Source organism: Arachis ipaensis, chromosome B7 (genome assembly GCF_059453495.1).
Source record: "Arachis ipaensis isolate K30076 ecotype BB chromosome B7, ASM5945349v1, whole genome shotgun sequence".
In the NCBI taxonomy this organism is placed as follows: Eukaryota; Viridiplantae; Streptophyta; class Magnoliopsida; order Fabales; family Fabaceae; genus Arachis; species Arachis ipaensis.
In genome coordinates, this window is record NC_142442.1 from 140,864,098 (window position 1) to 140,876,413 (window position 12,316).

The 12,316-nt window shown below is 32.8% G+C and overlaps 2 protein-coding genes across 6 annotated transcripts; one reads left to right on the forward strand and one right to left on the reverse strand.

The window, feature by feature from the left end:
- The first annotated feature begins 1,248 nt into the window (after positions 1-1,248).
- LOC107608485 (uncharacterized) lies at positions 1,249-5,453 on the forward strand. Its single transcript, XM_088495120.1, has 5 exons — positions 1,249-1,281; positions 2,807-3,310; positions 3,383-3,484; positions 3,563-3,710; positions 5,203-5,453. Exons 1-4 carry the CDS (start codon positions 1,249-1,251, stop codon positions 3,593-3,595), a joined length of 672 nt encoding a protein of 223 aa, XP_088351246.1. The 3' UTR covers positions 3,596-3,710; positions 5,203-5,453.
- An 877-nt stretch (positions 5,454-6,330) lies between these two features.
- LOC107606253 (pentatricopeptide repeat-containing protein At2g20710, mitochondrial) lies at positions 6,331-9,948 on the reverse strand. Of its 5 annotated transcripts, none has more exons than XM_016308278.3 (3): positions 9,487-9,948; positions 8,548-8,809; positions 6,331-7,686 (listed from the first exon to the last, which is right to left on the reverse strand). In XM_016308278.3, the coding sequence occupies exons 2-3, from the start codon at positions 8,797-8,799 to the stop codon at positions 6,430-6,432; spliced, it is 1,509 nt and encodes a 502-aa protein (XP_016163764.1). In that variant the 5' UTR covers positions 8,800-8,809; positions 9,487-9,948; the 3' UTR covers positions 6,331-6,429. The 5 variants fall into 5 exon arrangements, with proteins under 5 accessions (XP_016163764.1, XP_020962215.1, XP_020962214.1 ...); XM_021106556.2 differs by having other exon boundaries at positions 8,548-8,846; positions 9,515-9,926; XM_021106555.2 differs by having other exon boundaries at positions 8,548-8,846; positions 9,487-9,916.
- Positions 9,949-12,316: the final 2,368 nt, after the last annotated feature.

The window sequence follows — 12,316 nt, forward strand, 5'->3', positions numbered from 1 at the left end:
TCGCACTGACTTCAGAAATTCAACTTTCCAAATTTCAACATAACTTATAACAACTCATCCGAGGGTTCTCAACCTCGTCAAACACTTTGCAAACCTTACTATTGGTCATAAGTCCAACATCGACAAACTCTTTTGCGAGAATCAAAACTCTACAATATCCTGTGACATCATACACTCACAAGCTTCACCTTCCGCGTCCACAAAATGCGTCCTAAAGAACTAACATATCGCTTGGTATATCTAATGGTCACATTTGACACCAAAATAAATCTCAAGTCACTCAAAAAAATACAAGACCTCAGAAAAAGGTCAAGCAACAAGGACAAGGTTCTCAAAGATTTCTAAGGTTGTGGGTGAACTTTTAAAGTATAGCTCGTCCTTTACATATTGTAATACACATTTTTTTTGATAAAGTAAGTATAACTCAGACGCCAAAAAATACGGTATGTGCTACTTATAAAAAACATTTTGATATTCAAGTCAATAATTATTTAAAAGATATTAAATTTCTGTGAATATAAAATATTAGATATAAAATAGAACTTATAAAACTTATTATGTGATACTTGTTTAATATTAAATACAAAAGATATCTTTTATTTGCAAATAATTGACTAATAACATTAATAATATGGCGGTTTAATCATTAAAATAGTGATTAAAGTCATGAAGTTTGTCGGTTATAAACTTTGAATTAAGACAAATAAAATTGACTTATGAGTCATCATGTATAATAAAAATTCAGTTATAATGTATCGGATCAAAATAAATTGCTTTAATTATCTATATAAAATATATATTAATCATGTATAAAATAATACATGTTTAGTGTACCCAATATATAAATATATAAACATCGATTTTTGGCATGTTCAATATTTTTTATTAAAAAAATAAAAAACATCAAAATTTATTATTTTTTGTTATTATTTAATTATTAATTCAATTTTTTTAGTCTAATTATTTTTTTAGTCTAATAATCTAACAATATATTTTATCTCATATTTTAAATATTAATAACTAACTGATGATAAAAAATAATAAATTTTAAGAGGCTTTTAACATTTCTCTTAAAAAACACTTGTCAATAATTTAAAGATGGTACAACTTTTTCTTCTAATCTTTAATATATTAAAACTATGATTTTTTTTTTTTGTTAAAAAAAATGTACTATTCTTAAAGTCTTAACAAGTTTGTATTGGTAGGAAAATCCAAATTTAACGGAAGCAAAAATAATACAAGCTCGTAATGAATGCCATTCGTAGGAAATTGAGCATTCAAGTAATTTTTGAAACTCCTTTTTTAGCCTTATTACTCCATCCTTTCCTATTTTATTCAGATTGAGCCATTGAAGAAATAATGGCATTATGGCATTATCTCTTTGTAAGGAGGGGCTAAGGACATACAATTTTGGCAGGACAGATCCAAAAATTTTAATATGCAAGAATTAATTTTTAGATGAATTTTTTATTATTTGTTAATTATATAAAATAACTTAGACATAATATATATTTTTACAAAAAAAAAATTAAAATACAGAATATAATTATCAAAATATAATGATATAAGTCGTTAATAATAATAATAATATAATATTAAATATATTAATCTTTTAAAATTATTAAAAAAGCAAATAAATTTTTTAAAAACAGATATAAAGATGAGTATATAAAAACTAATTTAAAAAATACAAAAATTTAAGTGCATAATAATAAATTGGTTAGTTGAAAAATATCAATAAATGAAATAATTAAAACATAAATCTATTACATATTAAAAAATAATATATATAAAAACACTAAATCACATAATATTTTTTGTTTCTTTAAGCATATATCTCATATATAAATATAGTTCTTTAAGACGTTAACAGAACACTGACATGAACAGTCAAATGCCACAGTAAATTCTGCAAAACAATGCCGTTTTAATTTTGGCATTCAAATAGTTCAAAAACAATATCATAAATGATGTTTATTAAAATTTTTCCTCCTAAAACAAGTATTATGGTGTTGTTTTTGGCTATTTAAGCACCAAAACTAAAACTGCATCATTTTACATATTCTAATATGGCATCAGATTGTCCACGTTAATGTTCTATTAACGTTTGTGTGCCAAAAATTATCCTAAAGACTAATGTGAGTCACATTTACAAAGTTTGAAAATTAAATAGATATAATTAAAACTTTAAAAGCTAAATTTAAATCCTGTAAGACCCATAATTTTAAAAAAAAATATATTATTATGAGTTAATCTCAACTTATTTATTCATTAAAGACTTTGTTTTTAGATAATTATTTTATTAAAAGTAATTAAATCAAGTTTTGACAATTAAATTAGAAATTTTACTTAATTTTATAATTATTGAATAATTTTCTATATTTAAGTTATAGAGCTTAACATTTGTAAAAGAATAAGAATTTTATATGATTTAGCTAAATAATTGAGATTTTAGAATTTAATACTTTAATTTTATAAAGAAAATTAATTATCTTTAATTTTAAATTAGAATACTTAATTAAAATCCAATTAGCAAATTGATAAATAAATAATATTTTTAAAATAATTTTAAAGAATTAAATTAGATTTTAAATTTATACATTATATCATAATTTTTATTAGAAATCATGTGTAGCTTTGGAAACAGACTTTATTAACAACCTTCTTGCACCATTATTATTATTATTATTATTATTATTATTATTATTATTATTATTATTATTATTATTATTATTATTATTATTATTATTACTCCATTCAGCCACACACATACAGACACCCATACCTCCCATGTTTCCTTCAGTAGCCGCCATTACCCCCTTACCCTCCTAACTCCTTCACATCGGTAACACACACAAACCCACACATACTGAGACAGAGAGAAAAGAAAGGAAAGAGAGAAAAGAGGGCTGAACGGAGAAGAAGGAAGGGAGGGGGACGACCGCCGCCGACGCGTCTTGCCATAGCCACCGCCACCGAGCTGCCGGACCGAGCTAAGAAGGAGAAGAGGCCGCTGTTGTCATCGAGCTTGCTGTCGTCCATAGCCGCCGCCGTTGTGCTCCAGCTCGTTGCCACCATCGCGGACCGTCGCTGCCACCGCGCCATTCATCGCCGTCGCAAGGAAGACCAGGACCGAGGGAGAGAGCCGCGCGAGGAGTCGCCGTCGCCGCCGTTCGCGAGAGAGAGAGAGACGCGCTGCGCGGGAGTTGCCGTCGTGGGGTGTGTTGCCGTTGAGAAGCTGTCGCCGCCAGATCCGCCGTTGTCAGAGCTTCTGTCCGAGTCCTGCCGCCGGAGAACACCTCTGCCGCCGGTGAGGTTTTAAGTTGGTTTTCGTTTCCTTTGAATTTCCGGGAGCTTAATCATCGCTGTATGTTTGTTTCAGTCGCCGTTGCCGGAGTTCTGGTCGTCGCCGCCGTTCGAGGTGGCTGCCGGAGCTGCCGCCAAACCGGTTCAGCGACCGCCGCTGTTTCATTTTCTTAGTTCGGTAAGTATTTACGTTTCGGAAAGCCGTGTTAATATTCTGTTATGTTTGGTTATAAACTCTGAGATTCTGGTAACGTAGGGTTGTGTTTTGAGCATTGCATGTTGCTTTTAAGTTGCTGTGAGTGCTGCAAAAGTGATCAGGGACAGAGTTTGCGGTTGCTGTTGGTTTCGGGTTAAGAGAAATGGTTTCGTTGACGCATTTTAAGTTATGGTTTCGACGAGTCGAGGTAGGGGTTTTTCTTAAAATCTAATTTATATTACAGAGTTGTGATAAATAGATACTAAAGTGAGAGAACATATGCTTGTGATTATAATTGTCTTCTAAATGTGGTTGTTTGCTGGACTGAATGACTGATTGCTTGATTGCTTGAGTAGTTTGTGATTGCTGAAAAAAAAATTGGTTTGAAAGGTTATTTAGCTGATTATTATGAAGAATGGCTTTTCTTGGTTTTGAAGCTATTTTTGATGATGTAAAGGAATTGGCTTTGGAAATGGTTTAATTTTGAGTTAGTGACTTTATAAATGATTTAGTATTTGAGCTGGTTTGATTTTAAAAAGAGATTTATTATGGGCACTGATTCACTTTGAAAATTATTTGATATTGGAACTAGCCGAATCTTGGAAAATGATTGAGGTTTTGGAAAGGTTTGAGAAATGTTTGGATGGGACCCGAAAAGGGTGGCAGAATCCGAGTTTTAGAGGAGATGCTGGCGAAATTTTATAAAATTAGAAGTTTCATTTGAAGTAGTTATTTTAAAAGGTTTAATTTTAAGCATTATATGATTTAAAAATACTTCATTTATCAAAGAAAGAGTTATGTTTTGAATTGAGAATTGTTAGTGAACGAAACGGAAAGAAGGATGATGAGGATTGATTTGAAATATGATTTTTGAATGAATTTGGAAATGGATATGGATTGACGAATGATGATGATATTGAGAATGGCTTAGATATTGATAAATGATGAATGAATTATTTATATGGCTTATGAATTTGAAATATCTGAGATACGAGGTTCCCTGGAGTAAGTGCCGTGGCTTGCCACCACGTGTACCAGGTTGAAAACTCGATACTCTGTTGACCCTACGACGTAAGTGTGACCGGGCACTATATAAATTCCCGGGAATGTTACCCCCATTGAGCAATATTGATTATTTGAGAAAAAACTATGCATAGACTCTTGGGGATGCACGTCGGGGGACGTCTAAGGACAATTCAGACTTGTCGGGTTGGCTGGATAACCGACAGATGAGCCTCATCAGCCATAGGACAGGCATCCATCATATGCATTTGTATGCTTTGCTTGGGTTTGAACTTGTTTTGGTTTGCCTAATTGCTAAACTGTTCTTAACTGCTACTTGAACTATTTGCTGTAACTGCTACCTACTTGTGCTTTCCTTGTCTGTCTTGCCTGTGTTTGTCCTGGCGTGCTACATTTGAGAATGAACTTGGATGCTGAATTAATGATTGTGTTGTTTGATTGCGTGGTTGATTTCTGATTGAGATTTTTCTTATAAGAAAGGAAAGATTTCGGATTTCTGAAAGATTAAACATTGTTTCTTTGAAAAGGGTTTTGAATGATTTCCTATTGGTTTTAAAAGATTCATAAGGCAATGATAATCACTGAGTTTGAAAACAATTTTCTTATTGAATATCTTCTTATGACAACTTTGAAACTTCGTGGTGAGACCGTGTGGTTAGGTTCTCACCCCCCTACAGCTTTATCTTTTCAGGAACCGGATGAAGAAGCGTTAAGAAGAGTTATACTGCGTTTGGTTGATATGTTGTTGTACTAATTAGATTATTTTATTCCCTCGTCTTTGTTATTACAAATTTGTAAGAGGGATAGGAATTGTATGTTTTATATGTATATTATATTATGAGTTATTATGTAAGGAGTCTTGTATATGAATCTATGCCTGTTTGTACTTTTATTAAGATAAAGTGTTTATTTTCGGTTTTCAAGGAAATCAGCGATACAGTGTCGAGTCACAGGCTCCTATTTTAGTATTTAATATATAAAGTAATCGTAATACTTTTTGCTATCAGAGTGGCGCAGCCGGAAGCGTGACTTCTGATAGTGAGGGTGTTACAAATCCACATACAAATTTAGAAATCAAATTGAATATTAACCGAATCCAGATTTACATCATATGCCCATCTGATAAGAGCTATATCACAGTTTGTTTCCGGTGCATGTTATATTTCATCAAAGTATGCTCCAATGCTCCATAGTCCACAAAGAATAAATAAGCTCATTACTTATAGTTACTTAGATTTTTTTTGGTGACTTATAGTTACTTAGATTGAAGGAATATATGCTTGGAGCATAGCTTATGAGGAAACAACTGCGACCAGAAAAAGTTAACGGTCACCACCAAATTGGTGTCACTCGTCTAAAGCAACGATGAATTGAAATTCTAAAGAGGTGGCAATGTTTGTGAATCCCAAATTAGTTAGTGGTTATATGGAGTAAGACAACTTTATATCACATCATCATAGATCTTTTCCTAGAACACTTTGATTATCACGCTTAATCAATGTTTCTGAACACTTTGATTGCATAATCCGCTTCTTGTAATGATGTTTAATAAGGAAACCATCTAAAAAAACACTACCTACCTTCTAATTATTTGGTAGGCTGAATTGCTTTGGCATGTTCCACGTAAACCTAAACATTCTTTTTTGGAAAAAAGAATCACAAACACCACCCAAGCAAGAATAGAAATACGCTTGACCAATTTTCAAATAAACTGACAAATCAAAACATACTCGTGTCATAATTATAAGCATTGAATATATACGAATATAAAAATTTAAAAAAAATAATAAAAAGGATTAAGATACTTAAAAATCCAATGGTAATCATTGATTAAAATCATTAAATATATATCAATTATTTGAGTTTTCCAGAAGAAAGGGGAAATTTCAGGTAATACAGCTGATCTATTCATGGGGTTGAATTTCATGTTGCTTCTCTCCATCTGGAAAAAGTTCATCATTCTTTGAATGATAATATTCTTCCATCAGATTTATGGCCTTTGTTTCTGGGGTTTTTCCATGCACATAGCTTGATAATCTATCATGTATAACAGTAGAAAAATATTCTCGTTCAAGACATAGCCTAAGAATCTCTGATGCCCCCTCCAAATCTCCCTTGTCCTTAAGGTAATCAATACATGTAGCCAAAGTAAATCGATAGGGCTTCCATGTTGATCCAGGTTGACCTGCCAAAATCGCTTTCTTCATTGTTTGAATAGCATTATCCATATCATTGTTCCTGTAATAGCCATTTGCCAATCGATCCCATATACTACCGCCTAATTCATTGCAACTCTTTGAAAGCCTATCAACAAATGCTTCAGCTTTTTCCACCAGACCATTCTTACAATATGCACTCATCATCACATTCGGAATCCTGATGTCGAAGCATGTATTTCCAAACTCCCATTCCTCGAAAATCCTCTCAGCTCCATCAACATCCTTAAGCGTAGCTAATGCGGTCAGCATACAGATGTAATTCGTGTTGCAGGGTCTGTTTAGCCTTTTGCACATATCCCAAATACGATAAACATCGTCCTTTTTTCCCATGGAGCCGTACATAGTTAGAAGAGATTCATAGGCAGCCCTCCTCCTCTTGGGTTCAATCAGGTACTCCGATTTCCTCAGCATTGCATATGCTTTCTCATGTTGGCCAGCCTGAATATAAGCCTTTGCTGCAATAGAGTACGTTATCCAATCAATAGTTGCCTTAGGATCAGCTTCCATCCGCAATAGTAAGCTCTCCAGCCCATCTATGTCCTTAATGGCCGCATACGCATCCAGCCGAGTATTAAGCGACACAGAGTCATACATGTCCTTCGATAACATTTCTCTCATCAAATTGTCAAATTTCTCAAGTTCACTTACTCGAACATAGAGCTTTAACAGAGCATTATAACTCAATACCAAATTTATTGTATGCTTACAAGCGTACTCTTTTAGTTTCTCCATGGTAGCCTCGGCTTTCTCCACAGAGTTATGTTGTGCATAGCAATTCAAAAGAGCACCATAGACCTTGAAATCTTTTACAGAATCTGAAAGGCTATTAAAGTATTTCTCTGCTGGACCTAAGCCATGAACTTTTGCTATCAAGTCAAGACGTACAGCTATGTCTCCAGATGTCAAATGATGTTTCCTTTCATCACCCATCCATTCTAATACCTGATACAAAAATAAAAATGATCAAATCATTATTGGTCCTAAAGACAATTCATACCAACCAAATGCTCTAGATGAGCACAATCCTAGCAAAATTTGGAATATGATAGATAAGTATAAGCAAAACAAAAACAACAAAGTTATGATAGAGAAATGTTAGCCCTTAACCATTTATAATAGTATTTGTTCTAAATAGTTTGTCTGCAGTAGGAATTGCCCATAGTTTCAATAATATATGTATATATCAAATCAAATTGTTTGATCCTACTTATTTAAGTAGGACATTTGTTTTAACATAACTTAGGGACCCGTACTCGGTACTCTTGTCCATTGTTGATGGCAACCTAAAGAGCGAACTCCAAGCTAATGTTCTTAGGATGCTAGATGATCCCGAATCAAGGGTTGTCAACATAAAGTGATCCAAATCTTCCGAGAATGTTGGAACTACCTTCCAAATATGACTTAGCATCACATGCCTTTAGGTGCGGTTTTTCAGGAGAGACTTTGATAAGGACTCTGTTGGGATCTTGCCTTGCAATGGGGTAGAATGTGCCACAATATTAATCTAAAACTCTTCTGCCCAAGAATTATACCAGATCAAAAAAATAAATCTAAAACTCTTCCACAATGCCATCTAATCATGAACTCATTTTCAATATATATATATACATATATAAATAAACCAGGCACTTAACGATTCAAAGAGTTAGTTCCAATCCAATATGAAGGAACTCATGTCCTTTAGGCATATTGTATTCATGAAAATCAAATCCTTCTCAAATTCAATAAAGCTCAAATTATATTCAGACATTCACAAATGAAAATGTTCAGCTTTTCGAATTATTAAAAACAAATTTAACTAACCTGAAGGGCATGGTTGAAGCGACGATGAGACCTAAGCTGCTTGATGAAGAACTGGAGCTCGGAATGCCTGACGTGTCCGCCCTCTTGGACCCATTGATCCAGAATATGGTTCATGGGAGTGTTGGGGTGTCCGGCTCTCGATATTCGAAGGAAAAGGTGATCGCTTGGAGCTTGATAGTTGTGCAGCATAGCCCTCTGAACCACCCAAGAACGGGTGCTGAACAGGTTCCATTTCTTCGGAAACAGATTCATTATTCTTGTTCTGCAAATTGTTCAGCTTAAAACCCCAAACTAAAACCCTGCCTCAGGTAAAAGGGGAGGGCAATTTTTCATTAAAAACTGGCCAAAGCCCAAAAAAAACAGCAAACAACAATCAAAAGCACAAAATGCATTCCAAACCAAAAAACAAAATACACAAAATGTCAAAGCTCAATTAGCCATCATCTTATGCAGCCAAGACGCAGGAGATTTCATTCTAATTGCTGGTGTCACGCAGTAACTCAATTGCCACTATTTGAGGTGGCTCCTCCCAAATTGATTTGTCGTACTCCCCTCTTCCAAATTAAGTATATTATACTCACACTCTAAATTTTCAAAATTACATACATAATCCTATGTTAGATTAATATATCACCTGATCGAACTTGATTTGTGCATCTAAATAATACAATTAGATTGCTTAGTGCTAATATAAGAAAATAATCCTATGAAAATTGAAATGAAGAAATTGATAAAATAATAAAAGAAATAATTATTATTTTTAAATTTGTATTTTTTTATTATATATGAATTTTATAACCTTAATTTTTAAAGCCAGTAAATTAAAGACAATAAAAACCACAGAATATGAATTCTAAACCAGAGACAACAATAATTGAAGAATAAAAATGAAAAATCAGTAAATCACAAATTAAAAATTAAAAATCCTAAAAAGATTACCTTCTAGAGCATAGAGGTGAGGGAGTACCGTAAGGCTGGACGCGGCAGAACTGGAGAAGAGGTGGCCCGAACCGCTGCGGAACTGGGGCCGAGGGCGGTGGTGCGCGACGGAACTGGAGCAGAGGAGGGAGGAGCGTGGCAGGAATGGAGCAGAAGAGGGTTGAGCGTGGCCGAACTGAAGCAGAGAAGGGCTGGAGCGTGGTTGAACAGAGCCAACGCGGCGGAACATCGGCTGCTCGACGGACGAACGATGCGAGATGATTTGCAGTGAGACGGCGGATACTGGAATAGAGCGTAACAGGGAAGGCGGCTCCGAGCAGTTGCGACGGCGGTGGTGACACTGCGGTGGCTGGACAGAGCAAGTGTTCTAGTGAGTGAGTGAGTGAGTCAGGGAAGGCGATAGGGTTACGGATGCATGAAAGATACCCCTGATTAATTTTAAAGTTTAAACTTCAATAAAATAAGAAAAATGTATAATACCACGTCTATTTTCATAATACTATTTTTTTTTTTTTATCAAAGATAACATACTCGAATTGAGTACACAAAGAGTATGGCATTTGAGTTATAACTCATTGACTATTTTCAAAATACTACTTGTTTTAATAACTTCATGTAAATATATAACATAAAAAGATCGAGTAAAATAGTATTATTAAAAATAAAAATAACATTATCATTTTTTTATAATAAGTTCTGACTTCTATTTTTTAGTTTAATTTTAATGTATTATTAGTATAAAATATTTTATATAATTATTTAATTATATTATTTTTTAAATAATTATTTATACAATAAATATAAAAAATATTATTTTTTTGATATATTATTACAAAATTAAATGTATTTATAAATAGTTTCACATTAACAATATACTAAAATTAAAATCTATTATTTTTAATTTTTACAAATTTTTCTATGTATGATATAATCAATTTATAAAGATAGAAAAATAATATGAAAAATTGATTTACTTTTAACTAATGGTGACTAACAAATTCTTTTAAAAAAATTTGTAAAAAGCAAAATAAATTATATTTATATTAAGGGTTAAATTATTCTGAAATAAAGAATTCGATAAAAATTATTTTTAAAATTTAAGATTATAAAATTTATATATAATAAAAAATACAAATTTACAAATAATAATTATTTCTTTTATTATTTTATAAATTTCTTCATTTCAATTTTCAAAGGATTATTTTCTTATATTAGCACTAAGCAATCTAATTGTATTATTTAGATGCACAAATCAAGTTCGATGAAGTGAAATCAGGTGAGGTCAGTATATATATTAATCAAACGCAGGATTATATATGTAATTTTGAAAATTTAGAGTGTGAGTGTAATATACTTAATTTGGGAGAGGGGAGTACGACATATCAATTTGGGAGGAGCCACCTCAAATAGTGACAATTGAGTTATTGCGTGACACCAGTAATTAGAATGAAATCTTCTGTGTCTTGGCTGCATAGGATGATGGTTAATTGAGCTTTGGCATTTTGTGTCTTTTTTTTTTTTGGTTTGGAATGCATTTTGTGCTTTAGATTGTGCAGTTTTTTTTTTTTGCATCAACAATGGACAAGAGTACGGAATACGGTCCCTAAGTTATGTTAAAACAAATGTCTTACTTATTTAAGTAGGATCAAACAATTTGATTTGATATATACATATATTACTGAAACTATGAACAACTCCTACTGCAGACAAACTATTTAGAATAAATACTACTATAAATGGTTAAGGGCTAACATTTTTCTATCATAACTATGTTGTTTTTGTTTTGCTTATACTTAATCTATCATATTCCAAATTTTGCTAGGATTGTGCTAATCTAAAGCATTTGGTTGGTATGAATTGTCTTTAAGACCAATAATGATTTGATCTTTTTCATTTTTCCATCAGGTATTAGAATGGATGGGCGATGAAAGGAAACATCATTTTAACATCTGGAGACATAGTTGTATGTCTTGATTTGATAGCAAAAGTTCATGGCTTAGGTCCAGCAGAAAAATACTTTAATAACCTTTCAGATTCTATAAAAGATTTCAAGGTCTATGGCGTTCTTTTGAATTACTATGCACAACATGATTCGGCGGAGAAAGTAGAGGCTACCATGCAGAAACTAAAAGAGTACGCTTGTAGGCATACGATAAATTAGGTATTGAGTTATAATGCTATGTTAAAGCTCTATGTTCGAGTAATTGAATATGCGAAATTCGATAGTTTGACGAGAGAAATGTTATCCAGGGACATGTTCGACTATGTGTCGCTTAATATTTTGTTGAATTGAATTGATGGTACACGTTTGACTTCTTTTTCTTTCTTCGTGTGAACTTGTTTTCTGTTGAGATAGTACAGGAGATATTTAAGTTTTGTCTCTTAACTCGTTAGGAGATTCTTTTGTTTTGTCTCTTGTTGTGTAGATTCAGAAACAGAGATGAGAGTAGATATTGACACACTGATATATTCTGATTCAGCTACTTCGTGCAATATAGCTTATATCCAGTCTCTATCACAACTGTGACAGAATTTCACTATCTTTTCAATAGATTACAATCACTAATTCTCCCTAAGATTCTACCCAATCCTATTTGGGACAAGTCCTGTTTTTAACCCAAACCGAACTTGACTAGGACTCAAACATAGTTTTCAACAGTAAAGTACTAACTCAACTTGCAAGGGAATCTCCACAGGATCATGACACAAAACAGAAATACATACAAAGAATTTTTGAGATAACTATTGCTTTTTCTCCAAGTCTAGCTCACTGCCTTTTTCTACTCATTGGCTTTTTCTTACAAACCTCACCATATTTGTCTTTTTCAAT

Bases quoted from the DNA above. Each gene is read 5' to 3' on its own strand.
- LOC107608485 (XM_088495120.1), top strand. From the start codon at position 1,249: ATGAATGCCATTCGTAGGAAATTGAGCATTCAA. The intron at 1,282-2,806 runs GTAATTTTTGAA...TTCCTTCAGTAG, and splicing joins GTAGGAAATTGAGCATTCAA to CCGCCATTACCCCCTTACCC. The intron at 3,485-3,562 runs GTAAGTATTTAC...CTGGTAACGTAG, and splicing joins TGTTTCATTTTCTTAGTTCG to GGTTGTGTTTTGAGCATTGC.
- LOC107606253 (XM_016308278.3), bottom strand. From the start codon at position 8,799: ATGAATCTGTTTCCGAAGAAATGGAACCTGTTCAGCACCCGTTCTTGG. The intron at 7,687-8,547 runs GTTAGTTAAATT...TTTTTGTATCAG, and splicing joins GCTTCAACCATGCCCTTCAG to GTATTAGAATGGATGGGTGA.